The 17,949-nt window shown below is 42.8% G+C and overlaps 1 protein-coding gene across 2 annotated transcripts; it reads left to right on the top strand.

Moving 5' to 3' along the window:
- The first annotated feature begins 3,406 nt into the window (after positions 1–3,406).
- Positions 3,407–17,669, top strand: LYSMD2 (LysM domain containing 2). 2 transcript variants are annotated; one of them, XM_040601628.1, is made up of 3 exons: positions 3,407–3,793; positions 8,938–9,275; positions 16,008–17,669. In XM_040601628.1, the coding sequence occupies exons 1-3, from the start codon at positions 3,596–3,598 to the stop codon at positions 16,057–16,059; spliced, it is 588 nt and encodes a 195-aa protein (XP_040457562.1). In that variant the 5' UTR covers positions 3,407–3,595; the 3' UTR covers positions 16,060–17,669. The 2 variants fall into 2 exon arrangements, with proteins under 2 accessions (XP_040457562.1, XP_040457563.1); XM_040601629.1 differs by lacking the exon at positions 8,938–9,275 and having other exon boundaries at positions 3,456–3,793.
- Positions 17,670–17,949: the final 280 nt, after the last annotated feature.

Raw genomic sequence — 17,949 nt, 5'->3', positions numbered from 1 at the left:
TTAGAATTACCTTAACTACTGCTGCATGAGTAAATATTGTAATATTAGCTCCCATGCATCTTTTTTGTCCTTATCCAATTCCTGTACAAGAATCTTACGTAAGAATGTAAAGCCAGTATTATCTAGGTCTGAAGATGTCCTGGGGCAAGGGGGCAAGGGGGCAGGCAGAAATGCAGAAAGGGGTTTCCACTTCTTCAGACTCAGCTCTAAGCAGCCTTTATGTCAGGCAGACACTCTACAATGCCTAGTTGAGCTCTCTGAAATGAAAGCTTTGATTTTTGGAAGTATGTTTCTAGCTGCTGTATTTGCAGAAATAACCTGCCAAACATGAAATGAGTAATAGATGTCTGCAGCCAGCCTTAGAACAATGACTCAGAGGAGTGAACTCTTCTGTCCCATATAATTCTGATGAGAGTGTCAAATCCAATCCCCAGTTATGTGACTTCAATGCCAGCGTTACCTAAAAAATTACTGATTTTAATGCAAGAAACAGGTTTGGGCAAGTACAGCTTCTTGGAACTGGATGCTACAGTGGGGAAAGAAATCACAGAAACAGTAATGGGGAAAGACAGAAGAGAACAAGGAGGAAGGACAGGGAGCCAGTAGTGCCAAGAGACTCCCTTGCTGAACAGAGAATGTCACAATTGGGCAGTAAACCAATACATTAAAACTAATTGCCATATAGCCCCTGCCCATCAGGAAATACCCATGTATGTCAATAAGCTGCTGATTCAGAGACCAGAGGGAGACTATTGCTATGGGGAAATGAGAATCCCAAAGCTATAGCAGGGACTCTGATGTGGCAAGATTGATGTTCCTCCATTGAATGCTTGCACCTTGAGGTGATCAGCACAAACCATTCTGCTAGAGGAGCTCGTTCGCTTGTCTGGAGTCAGATACAGGGCAACCCAACAAGCAGGCAGTGCAGGCACAAGGCCAGCTGGCACTACAGTGCCAACTCAAACCCCAGGTAGTATGACATTGTGACACAAGTGAGCTCCAACTTCTACCAAGGTCAAACATGGACCTGACTACTAACAATCTCTCAGGGCTTCTCATCTTAAACTTCAAGCCAAGAAACCCTAGGCAAGCTAGTATTTCCCTTAGCTTTCACAAGATCATAGACCACTCCCTGAAGATATTTCAGCAGCATGGACACAACATTCTCACTGCTAACACAATTTTCTTTCTCAGAAATGAAGTCTTGTTAGCAACACACTTCTAGCTGCTTCTGTAACTCATTTTGAATGCATATTAAAAACATAGGTAAAATGGGTTACCCAGTTTAAACTCTGGCTCAAATTAACACAATTTTTGGTTTAGAGGGTATTTACTTTATGCAGACAGCTAATCAGATCAAGCATCTTGGCAACATCCCAGATCCAGATGTTCCTCTGGCTATAAAATGGACTTTGGGGTAAGAAACAAACATCTCCACAAACTGCAGATGCAAACAAAAGACAATCCAGCAACTCCAGAAGAATCAAGTTTTCAACATTAGAACAGCCATGGTATCTTTATACTAATGCAAGGGATGCTTCTGCTGTTCTCAGAGTTGTGACAGATGACTTAAAGTGTATTGCACACATTCTGCATATAAATAGAGTTTAAGATAACATTAGAGGGAATAATACCGTCTAATATTAGTGCAGCTGTCAACCACATTTTCAAACTAATTGATATTGCATGTTCTGCTCATTGTATCAGTAATATTAAACAGCACTTCCATCTTATTGAACTGAAGCTCCCCTTTAGTAAAAGCCACTTTAGCTGAAGTAAATGGTCTGAGTAATTCCAGCTCTAGGAAGGCATTCAGATGTTTGTAATTTCCATTGATCACCCTTAAGAGGCTGAAGCTGACCCATGACTCCATACCGCACACACAGTAGACACTTTAAATAAATGCTGACCTGCAGTTCAGCTCTTCTGCTAGGTGGGTCACAGCTGAATTGCTGATGCAGCTCAGCAGATCAAGTTATTTCACAAGGAATTGAAAGCACAGAGGTGTCACAATTTGATGCTCTCTTTCTACAGCTGGTATAAACTCAATTGGACATCCCCAGGGGAGCCTCCAACTTCCCAAATATATTGAAGGCTGCAGAAAACTTAAAGTGAACCTTTTCTTGCCGTCAATTTACATAATCTCTTATACTGCCCTGATCTATCTATGCATCGCCTACAGCTCCTGTTTGGACACTCTAGGATTGTCACATTGGCTTCTCTCATGTGATGGTGGAGTGCTGATGTGTCATGCCTTATCAGTAACTCATGCATATTGCAGGGCAGCTTTTATATTTTCCTAACTTATGTCTGGAAACTTGTAGCCAAATTAGCAACATTTGCCAGAGCGGCCTTGCTTTTTGTGCTGTGTTCCTTAGAGACTCCATGAGCTGCCCCGCTGAACATAATCTAAACCCCACAGTTAGGTATTATGTCAGTTCATGCATTTTCTTTTTCTAAATAATTACATGACTGCATACCGGGCTGAGGAATGCTGAGGTTATCACATGCATGTCTTTTTTTGCTTGAGCTGGAGGCCTGTCTTTCTAAGACTTCCCAGGAAAGAAAATTATTATACTGGGCTACGTGTTTGTTAGGCATACACTACTTCCCAGAATCCTAGTGTGGCAGAAGTTGGAAGTGACCTTTGGGAAGCATCTTGCCCAATACCCCTGCTCAAGCAGAGCCACCTAGAGCAGGTTGCTTCTTGGTATTTTGGTACATACTGTGCCAGTACAGGACACGCACATGTGCACCACTCAGTTACCACACAGTTTTTGTTTGAAAGCTCCAGTTCAGTCATCATGGATCCGTTGCCAAAGCAAGCCTGGACACAGGTTCCTCGGTAAAGTACTCACATAAAAACAGTTACTGTATTTGCTTTACAAGAACATGAATATTTTAAATTTTTCCTCAAACTAATTTCGCCACCTGTTACTGTTCTAATAACACTGGTGTAATTACACTGCTTTTGTATTTGTGCACTTATGCCCAAAGTTGTTCTTTTTTTACATTCCTTTTCACACTCCTTGCTGCCCGGTCCCAGCGATCACCTGCGCGCTGCCGGGACGCCGCCCAGCAGCCAGCAGGCCCCATGCTCGCTCCGCCGGAGCTGCTGGAGGAGCCGTGGCTGTTCCCGCTACAGCGACACAGGCTCCGGGACCCCGCACAAAGGGACGGGTGGCCGGGCCTTGCCGAGCGCCGGTAAGTCCCCACGGCCAGCCGACTCCCCCCGGCAGCCAGGGCCCGGGGCCCCGCCACCGCCGCGGCGAAAGAACAGTCACGGGCGGAAAGGAAGCACGGCAGCGCCTCGCCATTTCTCCCAGGACAACGCCACCCCGCTCCCTGCCCGGCCCGCCACCCTGCCATTCGCCCTGCCCCCGCGCATGCGGCCTCCCCCGCTGCCGCCGGCGGCGCATGCGCGGCGGGCCTGCCCCAGCCGGGCCGAGCCGGGCCCAGCCGAGCCGGGGCCTCCGCCGCTGCCGCGGCCGCCGGGCGGGCAGTGCCTGAGGGGGCGGGGGCGGCGAGCCATGCCCGGAGCGGCGGCGGCCGCGGAGCCGGCGCGAAGCCGCGGTCGCTGAGGCGCGGCGGGAGCATGGCCGAGTCCCTGCGGGAGGAGCCGCCGGGCGGGCCGGAGTCGGAGGCCGAGCTGTCGCAGCGGCTGGCCCGCACCAAGGCCCGCTCGTACGGCAGCACGGCCAGCGTGGCGGCGCCGCTGGCCGAGCGCTACGTGGAGCACCGGCTCAGCGCCGGGGACACGCTGCAAGGCATCGCCCTCAAGTACGGCGTCACGGTAAGGCGAGCGCCGGCGGGGCGGCCTGCCGGCCGGGCAGGACTCAGCTCGCGGATGCGGGGCCGCCGGCGGCGCCCGGCTCCCGGGAGGGCGGTGCGCGGTTGTCAGGCCCGGAAAGTAACGGGGCCCAAGGGGGAGCGGCGCGGGAGTGGGAAGCAGCCGGGAGGTCGCAGCGCCGAGCTGTCCCGTAAGCGTTGCCTGCCCGCAGCGGGCTCACGGGCTCGGTTCGGCCCGCGGACACGGTGCGAGTGTTGGTTTCAGCGCCGGAGCTGGTGTCACCTGCCCGCACGCCGCCCGGCCCAGTCCCCAGCAGGGCACTGGGCTTCACCGGCACCGGGCTGAAGCAGGCGGGTGCTGGGCAGGCCAGGCCGCCATGGGGAAAGGGGGTGCCCTGCCGCCCACCCAGTAAACCTCTGCACCCCTGATAGTTCTCCGCTACCCTCGCTTCAGATTACAAAAAATACCAACGTAACTAAACTTATCCTGAAGAGAGTAATTATTTTGAGGTTTGCCCACAGGCTGTGACAAGAACAAATAATTCATTCTAGGACCTTCAGCACTAGGAATCCTTCTGTTGTCATCTACCAGCCTAGAATTGATTTACCACTGATTTGAAAGCATTGCTGCTTTTCTCTTCCTTTTCCTTCTGTGGATAACGTTCACAGTCACAAGCCTTTGAAGTTCAAAGGCATAAGCCAGCCTAAGACACGCAGAGTCCGACCAGGAGTACCAGCAGGCCCTAACCCTGCCATTCCCTGCAGAGTGGTGCTCACCTGCCCTGCCTTCATTCCAGCTTATTTGGAGCCCAGTGGGCTACCAACTGACATGCCTGTGTGCAGTTTCAGTAGTCCCACATGCAAAACTGCTTGGCACCAAGCAGCTGATGGGCAGTCAGTGTCACTTCCACACCTGCTGGGAAGAGCACCTTCCAGTTGGGCTCTTTCTAGAAGATGTACAGTGCAGTCCCAACTTAATAGGTTCTGTGTGGAATGGGTTTCTTTTCCTTCTCTGGTTCTGAAAGATCTACCAAAGCCTTCCAGCAACTTCAACAGCATTCAGCCTTTGTTGTGAGAAGGGTTAAAAATCTGTTTCTCTTCCCTTAAAAAAGATTAAGCCACTTTTGACCAAATTTTGTTGGCAACAGAGTTAATGGCATTTTGGATTTACACTGGACCTCATTAAAACAAAGTTTTGCACGCTACAGGGGCAAAGTGGTCTGAGCTGCTCATTTGATTTGTTTGAATCTTTAATTTTGGCAGTTTCCCATAATAGATAAAAGTCTCAGGTCTAAATGATGTAGCTATATTGTTCTTCATTCAGAAGTGTATTTGCTCACTGCAGTAAGTGAAAAATATAAACATATTCCTAAAATAGTAGTCTTCTAGAAAAGAGGCATTTCTAAACACTTTACAACTCCCTTTCAGCTAAATGAAGCTATGGATCAAACCTGTACAGTCTGAAAAAAAGATTTAACTTACAAACTGTAAACTTGGTTCATAGTCTGAGTTGAAGCTTTTGCTGTGCTAATGATGTATTTAAAGTATATAAATGCTGGGGTTTTTAAACAAATAATGTATTTAATGTTGCTAGTATTCTGCTTAAGAAACTGGAGCTGCATCGTTATAGGCTTCAGTTGAGAAAGGGGCATTTTGTGTCAGTTTAACCTAAGAGCAATGCCAAGTTAGCCAAAGTCAGCCATTGTATTTCTGCTTTGTTGGGTTTTGGCCCAGAATAAGGAATATATGCAAACATGTTTACTTTTAGCAAAATGAGGATTCTTATGTGTTCACACAATGACAAGGAGGGACTTCCTCTAAAGAGTATGTGCTTCCTGCATCTCATGTACTTGGCTAGAAGTGAGAGTTGCTGTGATGGGAACATCAGCATTTTCTTTGGCTGCCATTACCTTCAGTATTACTGTTTTCCCAAGTTTCCCCCCTTGGTTTTCCTCACTGGGAGTTACTTTGTAGCAGGAGACCTCCTGTCCAGTGCCTGCCTTGGCCTGATGTAGCATGGGCAGTTAAAGGTGGATGAAAATACGATGTTGAGGGAGAGAGATCTGTGTGCTTTGTTTGGCCCTCATCCGCTGCCCTTCACCCCTTTCCCCAGATGCTGTCTGTTAATCTTGTATGGCTTGCATTCATTAGACCTTCCTTTGAACACTGTTGAGTAAATTAACACTGGGAATTAATGTTTAGTGCTGTATATATGGTTCAGCTGGAGTTCTGTTTTCCATCATACAAAGGTATCTGTTTAGAAGAGAGAAGGAAGAGGACTATTATCAGTAGAAGCTGGTTTGGTGGATTAGTTCAGCACCAGTTTATGCATTAGTGCAGCTTCACTTAAAGTATTAACAGCAAAGGCTTTAGCACATGCTTTCACTATTAGAGGTCTGAGCTAACAAATCATTCAAGTTCTCCTAGCACTAAAAAAACCCTATTAAGTCCTGCACTCCACACACCTATGAATGTATGGTGTCATTAAGTTGTAGGAGGAGTATATACTGCATTTATCAAGTAACCTGCTCAAGCCTGAGGTGGTTCTTTTTAGAACTAAACATTTCCCATTTCATTGTTACTCAGTGCAAAGATACACAGCCTCCCAAATGCCACAAGATTGTATTTAAAAGGTATTTTAGGAAGAAATAGCTGCAGGTAGAGTTACAATGAAGTAGGATGGAGAATAGCAGTACAGTGCATTATTTATCAGCTATTTTGAAGCATCACCTTCCAACTATCCTGTATCAGAGATCTGTTTTCAGCTTTTGTATTGTATTTTCAGAGAAGAGCTCCAGCTGGCAATTTAAACTTTTTTGTATCCATCAAAACAGACAACTTTTAGACATTTTAACAATTGACATTTACACTAGCATCCAATGGCCTTTATAGGTTTCATTAAGTCAAGTGAACCTTCCTTTATGCCTTTCAGATGGTACTCATCTTGGGAGAGAATTTACACCCTATACTGTGTAAGGCTAACTAAAAATAGTTTCCAGGCTTCAGGAGCTGGAAGAGTAATGAGCTTCTCTTATTTGTAGTAACTTACTGTCTGACACTGGATGTTAGTTACTTAGGTTTTGAAAGGGTTTTTGAAATCTAATAATTTCATCTTTTTAGCCATCTGCATCAACAGGTTAGCATTGTCTTTAAGAGTACCATTTTGTATATTTAATGGGTAGAAATAGCTTATTGCTGAACTTAACTGCACTGTTTTTTCTACTCTCCCATACACCTAGCCTTTCTAGAGAGAATCTCCTATTTATTTTTAGGGAGAACGATTTCATCAGGCTTCCAGGACCCAAGTAAATGCACCTGTACATGACACCAGATCTATAATGCCCCTACAGCAGATACTCTCACTACACAGTACAGGTGTAGCTTACATGCAATAGTTTATTCCAGTTCTGCAAGTGGCCACGCAGTCTTGCATCTGCAGAGAGGAAAGACTAACATCTCCACTGCTTTCCCTTGGTTTTAGACAGCTTCCCCTCCTAGCATGTTCAGTGTAAGAAACACACAGGCATGTTAACCCAGTTATCTGTTAACAACGGTCTTTTCTTTTGTAGTTGGGAAGGACTCCAAGTAGTGGCAAAGTTTAGAAGAGTTTAAGAGTGACAAGGATAAGATGGTAGAGCAATTTTTTCATTATCTGACCACTGAACTCAAGATACTTCGGACTTTGAAGTACTGAGTGGCTAGTGCTTCAAGCACTCAGCTTTTTCTGGTCTATTGTACTAGCAGTAAGACTGCTATTATTACAAGACTTAGAGCCTTTATTCTTACTCAGTTTAGCTCCATTTAGTTTAATAAAACTGAATAACACCTCTAATGCAGGCAAGAGGTATTTTCAGTTCTCTTTATACTTGTTTTCAAGCAGGTTTTGCTTAGAGTGCATTTATCACTGCAGTATTGCAGTGATTAGGGATTTCTGCTTATTGCAATCCCCAAGGAACTAGAATGATCGTTTTTCTTTCACTTAAGATTTTTCTTAATGAAGTCATGAGTTCAGGTTATAACTAAAGCTTGAAGTCACATAATCATGGATACCGATTTCTATGTGTTTTTTAAAAGCTTGCAGTTGAGAAATACAAAGCTAGTTTATTTGTTGTTGACTTGGAAGGGAAATCATGGTAAGAAGTTAAACAACATTCTTAGTAGCAAGGGTAATATAAAGAAAGCAGGAGGTTTCTTTACCTGTAAACTAATGGAATTCTCAGGTTAAATATAGAACAAGTAGTGTGTTATGTATTAGTACACTGAGAAAGAAGATATCTTCTTGCTTCTGTCATTAGATTGTACTGATGAATAGGTTGTCAGTAGTACTTTGGGTAAAAGTTCCATAAAAAGTAGTAGTACTTTGGGTAAAAGTTGCGTAAAAAGTATTTCAGCTGTTATGTGGTCACCTTACCATGCATTATTACATACATGAGGTTGCTGTTGAACATGCTGTAGGTCCAGTTTACTGGACAAATGCAGCCACTAGTTGATGTATCTGCATTACAAAGTGGTTAAGAGTCCCCCCCTTCTGCTTACTGCCTGATTTCTCACTCAATCAGAACTTCACCTGAAGTCTGAAGTTGTTGCATCAGCTGGGGGAAAATACTATGGAGGAGGCATATACTGCTCTTCCAAGACTTGGGGTGCTCACTGTTCGTAACTAACATGTGCTAGCTAGAATGCTCAAGGTAACTTTATCATTTATCACCCCTTGTTTGTATTATGCATGCTTTTTACCAGAGTTCACCTGCAGCAGCTGCTAGCAGTTCTGAGTCTTACTCCAAAGCAAATTCAGATCAGCAGCACTTTTGCAATACTTTTTGTTCTTTGGCAAGTTGTTCATGTGAGCCTGTATAGAGATTGGAAGACTGTTCAAGAAGAGCATCTTTAGGTAGCGCAAGACTTTGGAAAGACCAATATTTTGGAGTCAAGTATACATAAAAGGAAGAAGCTAGGGTGTTAACAAGGCTAAGACAGAACATACATTCTGAAATCACTCTGAATGCAAAAAAATCCTTTCCTGAAGTCATTGCTGCTGTAAAGAAAGTATAGATTTATTGTAACTAAAAGTTACCGTACTACTTCAGAAAGTTAGTACTTTATACTTTGCCAAAACCTAATAACTTACGTTTTTCCTGTCTTTTTCAGATGGAACAAATAAAGAGGGCAAATAAACTGTTCACTAATGACTGTATATTTCTGAGGAAAACCCTGAATATTCCTGTTATATCAGAGAAACCATTACTGTTCAATGGACTTAATTCACTGGAGTCTCCTGAGAATGAAACTGTTGACAGCTCCCCTTCTTGTGATGAAGGACTAGTGACAGTTCAGGAAGAAAGTAGTTCTTCTCCCAGTCCTCAAGAGCCTGACAATCAGCCCACTGCACCAGAAGAACTATCTGCCAAAGACTTCCTACAGAGATTGGACTTGCAGATTAAGTTATCCAAACAAGCAGCCAGGAAACTAAAAGATGACAATGTCAGGTAAATGCCGCTTTTAGAATTAAGCATCTTAATTTCATCTTGAAGGCTTTTTAGTCTAAGCTGAACCCACTTTGTGAGCTCCCTCAGACAGCATCTGTAGTTTCAATTTGTCAACAGTAAGTGTATGCTATTATCATGCACCAGATACATTCAGAGCACACCATCAGCAGATGCCTTCATACAGCAGTTATAAAGGCTGCCTCACAACACATTGCTTATAGAACAGCAATAATCTGTGAGAGCTAGAAGCCCAACATTCTGCGAGATGTCTTGCTGTGTAAATGGGCATAGTTTTCAGTAGAGTCCTAAGTCAAAGTCTATGTGGAAGCTAATTGCATTTTTCTTCTGTCCCAAATTGCCTCATAATTGTGTAAATATTCTTCATGTTGCCGTTTCAGTTATCTCCTTTCCCTATGCAGTCCCTTTGTGGGTCCACCTATGTAGACTTCTCTATCTTTTCTTCAGTATTCGTTGTGCATCCAGGAGTTCCCACACACTTTTCTCATAAAAAAAGCAGTACCCTTTGACTTCTCAGCCACAGTGACGATCCCCTCACATATGTGTGCACCCTGTAGAGAGTACAGAAAGACTTGGAGCAAGAATGGTCTTGAGTAGCATTTGTTTTCCTGTGTCCTTGGGAGAAGCTTCCTCATCTTGTTCACAAGCAGTCTCTTAGGCTGACTGTTTGGCCTGTTCATTCTCTGCAGAAATTGCCTCGGTGGGTGATGCCAAGGTGGCCTTTCTCATGACAATAAAAGGTGCGACTGCAGGGGACTGGCATTGTTCCTCTTGGCAGAGAGCTGGAGGGAGGTTATGCCTGCAGATATGTACTTCGCTTTTGCAAATCTGTTTAATGCAAAACTTCTTCCATTGTCCTGGTTCATTTCACATACTCTTCATTTTGAGTGCAAGCAACATACTTTTCATGTTAAGAAGAAAGTAACCTTTCAGGACCAAATCTATTAAGCATCATTTCTGTAAGAAGTTAGGGACTATTTCAGCAACTTAAAAACTTTGTTCAATATTCAAAAATTGGAGAGGGAGTGTATTGCATTTAGCAATTGGACAAGCCTCGTTTGGAGAAATATCCCCTAAGACATCTTAAGGTAATTCATTACCTATTGCACTCCATATTCAACTCTCTGTTGCCAAGGTTTAGAGTTACAGTCTCAGGAAGGCTGGAATGGTTTCACATCTTGTTAACACACTTGTTGGTTACTTTCTTTTGAATTGATTGCATGAAAGAGGAAAAATAGCTGTTGGAATTCAGACTCTTCTCTATTCAAACTCAATTCACGTGTGTTGTTACATTTACAACAGTGTAGAGGATCTATTTAAATGGGCCGCTGTGACTCTCAGATCATTAAACATACCTATCTAACAGATCAGAGTAGTTGTTGACCCAGCAGTTAAGCTGGGTGGCAGGAAACCCCAGTCCCTGCCAGAGGAGGGCAATTATTTTAACATCCCTTCAACAAAATAACATGCTAATTTACAAAAGGAAATTCACATGGACCTTGCTGCACCATGAGCAGAGCCAATACAGCAAGAGTGACACCACACAAGTAGTAAGCTGCTACTACCAATATCCATTTCCTATATTAAGTTACAACTTGGGAAACTAGGGCCTGCTACCAGATTTTCTTCCAAAGAATAATGGATAGAGGAAGATAAGTTCCTTTACCACATCCTGTTCGGATTTAGCAGGTAATTTTGTTAATTATGCATAGAGCACAGATTTTTATTTGTCATGATGCTACAGGAGGCATGAAGTACAGAGCTGCAGGCTGTCTGCTGAGCAGGGTGTTACCTAAAGCTTCTCAAGTGAAAAAGCTTCCTGTATGTCTGATGAAGTCCTCATCACATCACCTTCCACCCCATCACCTCTGGCTTTCAGTCATGGCTCCCAAAAGCCATCCTTGCCTGATCTTTTCCAGCTGTGTTCACCCCTTTACAGCTGGCAGGAAGTGCCAAAGAACCAGTGAATGCTTACTCCATGCAGAGCAGAAGTAGAGAGAGGCAGCTGCTGAAAGCCCTGGGGATAACTTCTCAGCTGTGTACCATCAATGGCATTTCTGGGCCCAGACAGGAAGGTGGCTACATGCCTTCCTTGGCTCCAGCAGCTCCCCAGGAGGCACCTGTTCTCCCTCCTGCCTGTACCTTGTCCCATGCTTGGAGCAGGCAGCTGTGAAAATTGGACAGCCATCACGATAGTAAACCAGCTTCACAAGTATGCAAATTCTCAGTTCTTAGCAAAAGCCATTTATGAAATTGAGTGCTGTTTCCAGCTACTCTGGCCTTCTGTATTCAGATTGCCTTCTCAAGGCCTGTTCAGAACGTGATATGCACCAGCACTGCGGTAAGAGAGTAAGAAAGAGCACCAGGAGTTAGATCTGCCACCACCAAAAGGAACATTGGAACTAAAAGAACTGCAGGCAGAAGCAGATCTGTCAGTTCCAAAACCTGAAGAGTCATAGCTTCACCATACTTGTGAGCTTGATTTGACAGATGGAGAGAATCACGACATCTCTTAAATTGCTCTTTACTTTGGTGTCCCTTAAAGTTGGCAAGAACACATGCACATACATGCACTGATTCTGATGAAATTGTACCGGCGTTTTCATAGTCAGAAACAGGCTTGTGCTACAAAGACAGCTTACGGTGAATTACATTGTTTAATCGTAACTCTTGAGGTCGCCCTTTTAAGTGCTCTCAAAAGGAATGAAGTATATTAATCTCTAAAGTCAGCTTCTTCCCAGCTAAAGCCTCTTGCTTTTAGGTAGAAAAATTATACACAAAAAAGGACACATAGGTGCACTTTTAGACCAGCTATTGAAGTTTAATACCCGTGCAATTAGATGAGCATTAAAGATTCTGTGATGTGATCTACTCACTTTGTGCCACTCTTAGAGTTTAAGCGTATGGCTAGATCTGCCTGTAATACTACTTTTACTAGAGAGTTTCATTGAGCAAGAAATCACTGGTTAATGAATCCCCCATTCAGCTACATTTACCCAAGATGTAGCTCAAGGCATTAAGACCTGTTTGTTTTGAGCAATATTTTTAGTAGACCAAAAGAAATGCAAAAGGATAACATGGTGGTTTGTAGCATATGTTACCAACACATAGATTTGCATATTAGGGAAGAATACCCATTATTAGTTTATACACACATGCAAGAAAAGCAACTTGTAATAGTTTAAGAAAATAAGGTAGTGCTTCATATTGCCCAGAATGCTGTTATGCATGTTTCAGGATGCTGAAACTGAAATTATGTTCAGTGATGCTTTTTCTGTCAGCTAGTTGAACACCAGAGGTCTAATGCAAGCTCTTTACAGAGTCCTTAAGATTTTAGGGTGGTACTGTGGTAGACTGGAACGCTAAGGCCGTATACTGAGCTTCTGGGACAGGTCATATCTTTCTGCATTTGCCTTGTAGTGTCTCATCTTGAAAACCTTGTAATTGAATAGAGCCACTCTAATCACTATTGGTTGTATGAGCCAGTATAACTGGTGTGCAGCACCATATATTGTCATCTGCTCAGTTGCCTCGACCTGAACCTATGAAAAGGCAGGGTGTTGAACCATTTGAAACTGATAACTAATTGAGTTAATTTGCCCAATAATTTTTCACCATCATTGGCTGTCAGCTAAGAAAACAGATACCTCAATAAAGGAGGCTGCCTGTGGAGGAGAATCTTTTTGGGCTTCCAAAAGTGATTAACTCACAAACTCAGATTGCTGCCTTGTTTAATAGTGGATTCTAGAAGCATCCAAGCATTGGATTAGAGTTTACTTGTTCACACTCAGGTGCACTTGGTCTTACAGAGGTGGTTATTAGCATTTTTATTGTAGCCTGATGCATAGAATAGCTTGCAGTAGATGTCTTCCAGCTCCTGTAACCTACTGGGCAAAGCTGCAACAGCAAACAGGAAGAGACAGCACTACAAAGCATTGTAATGCTGTGCTGTTCCTTTCCCTTTGCCTGAAGGAGAATGTTGTAGTGACTTACCACTTTGCTATTTTAAGCATCTTAAAAGTGAAGAAAATCGTTTGGTCATTAAACATACACAAACTGCCATGTGTGCGCTTGTGGGCCATGGGCTGGAGCTACTACTATGTAATTTCATTTCACATAAAGCTTGGCTTGTTTGTAAGCCATTGGAACAGACTTGTACTTGCTATGTACACTTCTGAAGTTCTACAATAGTAATATTATCTGGCCATTACGTTGGCTGGGAGTACTGTGTTGTAGACCTCATCATGTAGCCAAGTCCTGCAGCCTGGGCCAGAAGGTTAGAAGCTGTTCTTGCCAACCCTTACTGCCAGTTACAGCATGCCCAAGCCTTGGTCAGAAATTTATTTTGAGCATTATAAGCAGTTACTGCTTTGCTTAGGTTCAAGCAGAACGACTACTGCCTGGTTCTCATGTCCCGGCCGTGTACACAAACCCTGCAAAGCTAGCTGGAACCCAAGGGCCAGTCTTGTGCCCTCTACTGACAGCTGCCAAGTCAGACCCCGTAGCCCAGGTGTGTATTTCACGCGGGAAGCGAAGACAAAACAGCCTCGACTGGCCGTTTTGTTATTTTGATGTCTGAAGACCTGCTAACATCACTATTTCAACTCTTCAGTTCTCTGTATTCACCCCTACTCTCCACCATAATCAACTGCAGCTAATTTTGGTTCAGCGTTTGGCTGTTGCTGTGTGTGTGTGATGGATGTTATTCCTATATTAAGGCTTTCAGGAAGAACAACAGAAAGGCCAATTCTGGCAGCCTCTGATTAGAGGGAAGGTCTTTCAGCTGTAACCCTGCCACATTTTACTCTCCTAAAAGGGGAAATAACAAAACTAAGTAGTACAATGTCATTTTCAGCGTACAGCATAGAAAGTGAGTTTCTCCCTTACTGGGCAGCCTGAGGGCTGAAAATCTAACAGTTACCCTATATCCTCACAAACTAGCAGGAGATTGCATTTTGCAGCTATGTTCTGAGCATGTGGGTAGAAACCCATTGCTCCAGAAGGGCATGTATCAGAGCTTCAGAATACACTTCTGGAAATACTTAGCTTCAGCCAAGTAGTTGTGGTTGAATTTTACAGTCCTGCAGTCCAATCTTACAAGCTTGGTATGCTGATAGGTTTCACTTCTGAAAAACGTTTTAAATTGTATTGTCTTGAGACAATTTATAGATCAAAAGTGCTTTGGTGTTTATTCAGCTAAAAAGGAATTGCTTGCTTCCTTACTTTACTGTCATGCTAAGGTATTATGAACAGCATCTGCAAATTGTAGTATTCCATGGCAGTTTTGAATGCAGAATTGATGATACAAGATACTACTTAAATATACACAGATCATCGGTATCTTAAAGAGTCGTGCTTCATACTGGGTCTGTAGTGTCACTAATGTAAAATATAAGTATTTTTAAAGGCTAAAATCTGTTCTCACTACTACTGTAACCACACATCCTGCAGTAATTACCACGTTCATCCAAAAGCTTTTTCTTTGGGGGCTTTTTTTTTTGAGGTTTCATTTTTTGACAAGACTGTTTCAAGGCAAAAGAAATACCAAGTCTTTGGCTTAAGATGATAATTTTGCTGGACTACCCAACAGGGAAGGGCTGGGGAGATGAGTGCAAGTTACTCAGCAGCTTGATTAGTTTGTAGGGTTCCTTCCTCTGATTCTGTTCAGGGGAGGATAAATGAAATTTAAATTGTAGAAAAATTATCATCTTTAGTAGTTCACAGGGAAATGTCTGCATCATTACAGTCTGGAATATACAGTTTTTGCTTTATACCATTACTGGACTGTTTGAATAATCTTACCTTTGTATGGAGGCATGTACAGTATTAAAAGTAACTGGAAATTCTTTGAAGCTCACAGAGTAGCAACTGCTAAGTCTTTCTGTTCTCACCAAAACACTAAAATTGGCAGCAGCTTTAAGAATAGGCTCTCAAGAACATAATTTTGAAGTACAATAGTAGAAAACAATGCGGGATGCCACACTGCAATAGGTTTACATAACCACCTTTTTCTAAAGGCTATATTGTCAAGTAAACAGTAGACAGATACTTTCCCTCAGATTTTTTGAATAGCAACACTACTTTGGTTTATCCAGTCATTACATTAACAGTAGCACTTGGGAGCAACTGGTTTGTCCTAAGAAAATATAAGAGATCAGTCTTGATATTGATTGATACATAGGAAATAACATGTCGAGGAGCCCACTCAAGGAATATCCTTGCAGCATCAAGACACAGATCCAGCTAGAACTATGATGGACTGCTCCTGTTCTTGCTTCATTTGGTCCATCTGTATCTCCTGCCAATCAAAAGGCTGAAAGAAACCTAAAAGTAAGCTTGCTTTTTAAAAAAAAAGAAATTGAAAGCAACAGTACTGGAACTCCAGCATGCCCTCCACTTGTTTATCCTTTACGATATTTCTTACTGATTTGGCACTTAAGTGTCAAGAATAATTCATTAAACTCTAGATAATGTTCTAATGTTGTTGAACTTACACAGCTTTGTTTTCAGCATTCTGTTCTTGAAACAACATAATCGAGATCTCCAGAGATCATACTGAACAGCAGTATACTGCAAGTAATATTCCTGTTAGGCAATGCCAGTCTTAACCGGTTTTCATAATGGATTAAAATAGATATCTTCATTTGCATTACAGTTTTGCTGTTGAGACATGATATGCTCCTGATCTGATGATTATGATAATTTTCTTTCTAGAGAGGAGGAGGATGAGGAAGGTCCCTATGCAACTTCTTCATATCACCAGTAGAAGACAAATGTGATGGCCTGGAAACTTTCCATGAAATCAGTTCTTAAAGAACTAAACGGTCAATAGTTCAAAACCCAAGTCTTTTGGACTCATCGTCTTGATATACTTAAAACAAGTCATGAATGGGTAATTGCACTGAAATTACGACCTCTTCTGCCTTCCATAGGTTAATGTCCTTTATGCTATATCAACAAAGGGTTTAAGCCTTCCAAAACTAGCAATGGCCTTTATACCCCTTCTGTGCAAACTGTAGCATGGTAGCAATGATGTATCCTTGAGGTCACCTTTATGCAGGATGTTGATCTTTAGTAAAGATTTTGTAAATACTTGTTAAAGTGAAATTTGTTTTAAGTATTTAAAAATATTAAAGTTTGCTTGTAAATGACAAACTACGAAAATAATAGGAATTTAATTATTCTGCAAACACATGCAAGTTTGCTGTGGAAGTTTTGTCTACTTCAGGGCTGCAGAACTTGCCTTGGAACTCTGTGTGTGTGTCTGTGTGTGGTTATGGTGTATTCCTAGAAAGGGGAATTCAGCTTGTTTTGATTAGTTAAAGCCTTTATGGTTAAACAACTGTTTGCATATTGGATTTCTGCTAATAAAAGGGAAGAGTTACAGCAAGAGATTTTTCTTTGTGAGATACGACATTGAAATATCAGATGTGTGTTCTTGTGTGCAGTTATATTTTGTGTGGTTTTAATTTAATAAATACAAAAATACCAATGTGTCTGTTCATAATGAAGTCAGCTTGGTTCTAGTCTGGTTTCTGTGAAGAATGGTTTGTATAGTTACATGAGCTATTAGATGCTAATTTCAGGGCAAGTTATGTCCTTCACCCTATAGCTCACCCTCCTAAATGGGACCTGTAAGATCTAGTTGTGCAGTCAAGAAAACTGCGTTAAGGTCAATAAGAGCCATACAGGTAAGCCTTCACTGTTCTGAGAAGAAATGCTGGTATTCAAGTCTGCAGTGGACCTCATCTGAAGCTCAGGAAGGCAGAGTGCAGATGGCATTCACCCTTTGCCCTGGCGTTAATCTGTTAGCAACTTCTTGTTACGCATCCTGCAAATTTTCCTCAAGTACTGAGTAGGCTTCACAAAACTCCTTTCAGTAAAGAACTGCTAGATCCCCACTGTGATAAATGCTGATTCCTATCTTTCAGCTCATTTATACAGCTTATTGCTTCCTCCAAGCAAAGACTTTCTGCAATATGTTAAGATGAAAGCTGTATGGAAAGTTACTAAAAACTAGAAATAAAAATTCTAAGCTAGGCAAGAATGGGTATTTCCCTAGAGCTTGCAGGAGCTCACACCCAGCAGGCTTATTCAAATCATCTCTACCTCTGGTCCTAAAAAGGAGGTCTGTGGTGGCGCACAAATTAACAAGAACAGGGAAAGCTTAGAGCATGTAAAAGGAAGTCAGAGTGCAGATGGCATTCACCCTTTGCTTTTTCTTGAAGAAACTGGTGAATTAGTTTTAGGTCTTGTGTCTTTCTTAAACTGGGTTTTGTATCTATCTATTCCTTACAAAACAGTAATTTCTATTGTTGTCAGTTAATTTCAGTAAGACGTTACCAGAGCGAGAATAAAGTACTTTTCCAAAGGCAACCCAGCTTCAAGCCCAGTTATATTTTATAATTCTACAGAAAAATTTAATCCTTTTCTACCAAAGACCTGCTACTGTACCAGCCTCACCTACCCAGCACGCCCAGGACCGGGGCCGCCTTGCTGAGTGGGCCAGAAGCACAGCTTTCCTCACATGGCGGGCATGGGGCTGACCGAGCCCCTGGCACCTCGTTCCATCCTTCCCGAGGGCACTGATGTGCTCGTGGGCTGGTGGGCCTTCAGGACAAGCGATGGAAGATCAGTCACACCACTTACGGGTGTT

This window comes from Falco naumanni, chromosome 7 (genome assembly GCF_017639655.2).
Source record: "Falco naumanni isolate bFalNau1 chromosome 7, bFalNau1.pat, whole genome shotgun sequence".
NCBI classification, from domain to species: domain Eukaryota; kingdom Metazoa; phylum Chordata; class Aves; order Falconiformes; family Falconidae; genus Falco; species Falco naumanni.
This window is presented reverse-complemented; position numbering and strand designations above follow the sequence as displayed.

Excerpts from the sequence above, each read along its gene's own strand:
- LYSMD2 (XM_040601628.1), top strand. The coding sequence starts at position 3,596 with ATGGCCGAGTCCCTGCGGGAGGAGCCGCCGGGCGGGCCGGAGTCGGAG. Across the intron at positions 3,794-8,937 it reads CCCTCAAGTACGGCGTCACG|ATGGAACAAATAAAGAGGGC; the intron begins GTAAGGCGAGCG and ends TGTCTTTTTCAG. Across the intron at positions 9,276-16,007 it reads CTAAAAGATGACAATGTCAG|AGAGGAGGAGGATGAGGAAG; the intron begins GTAAATGCCGCT and ends TTTTCTTTCTAG.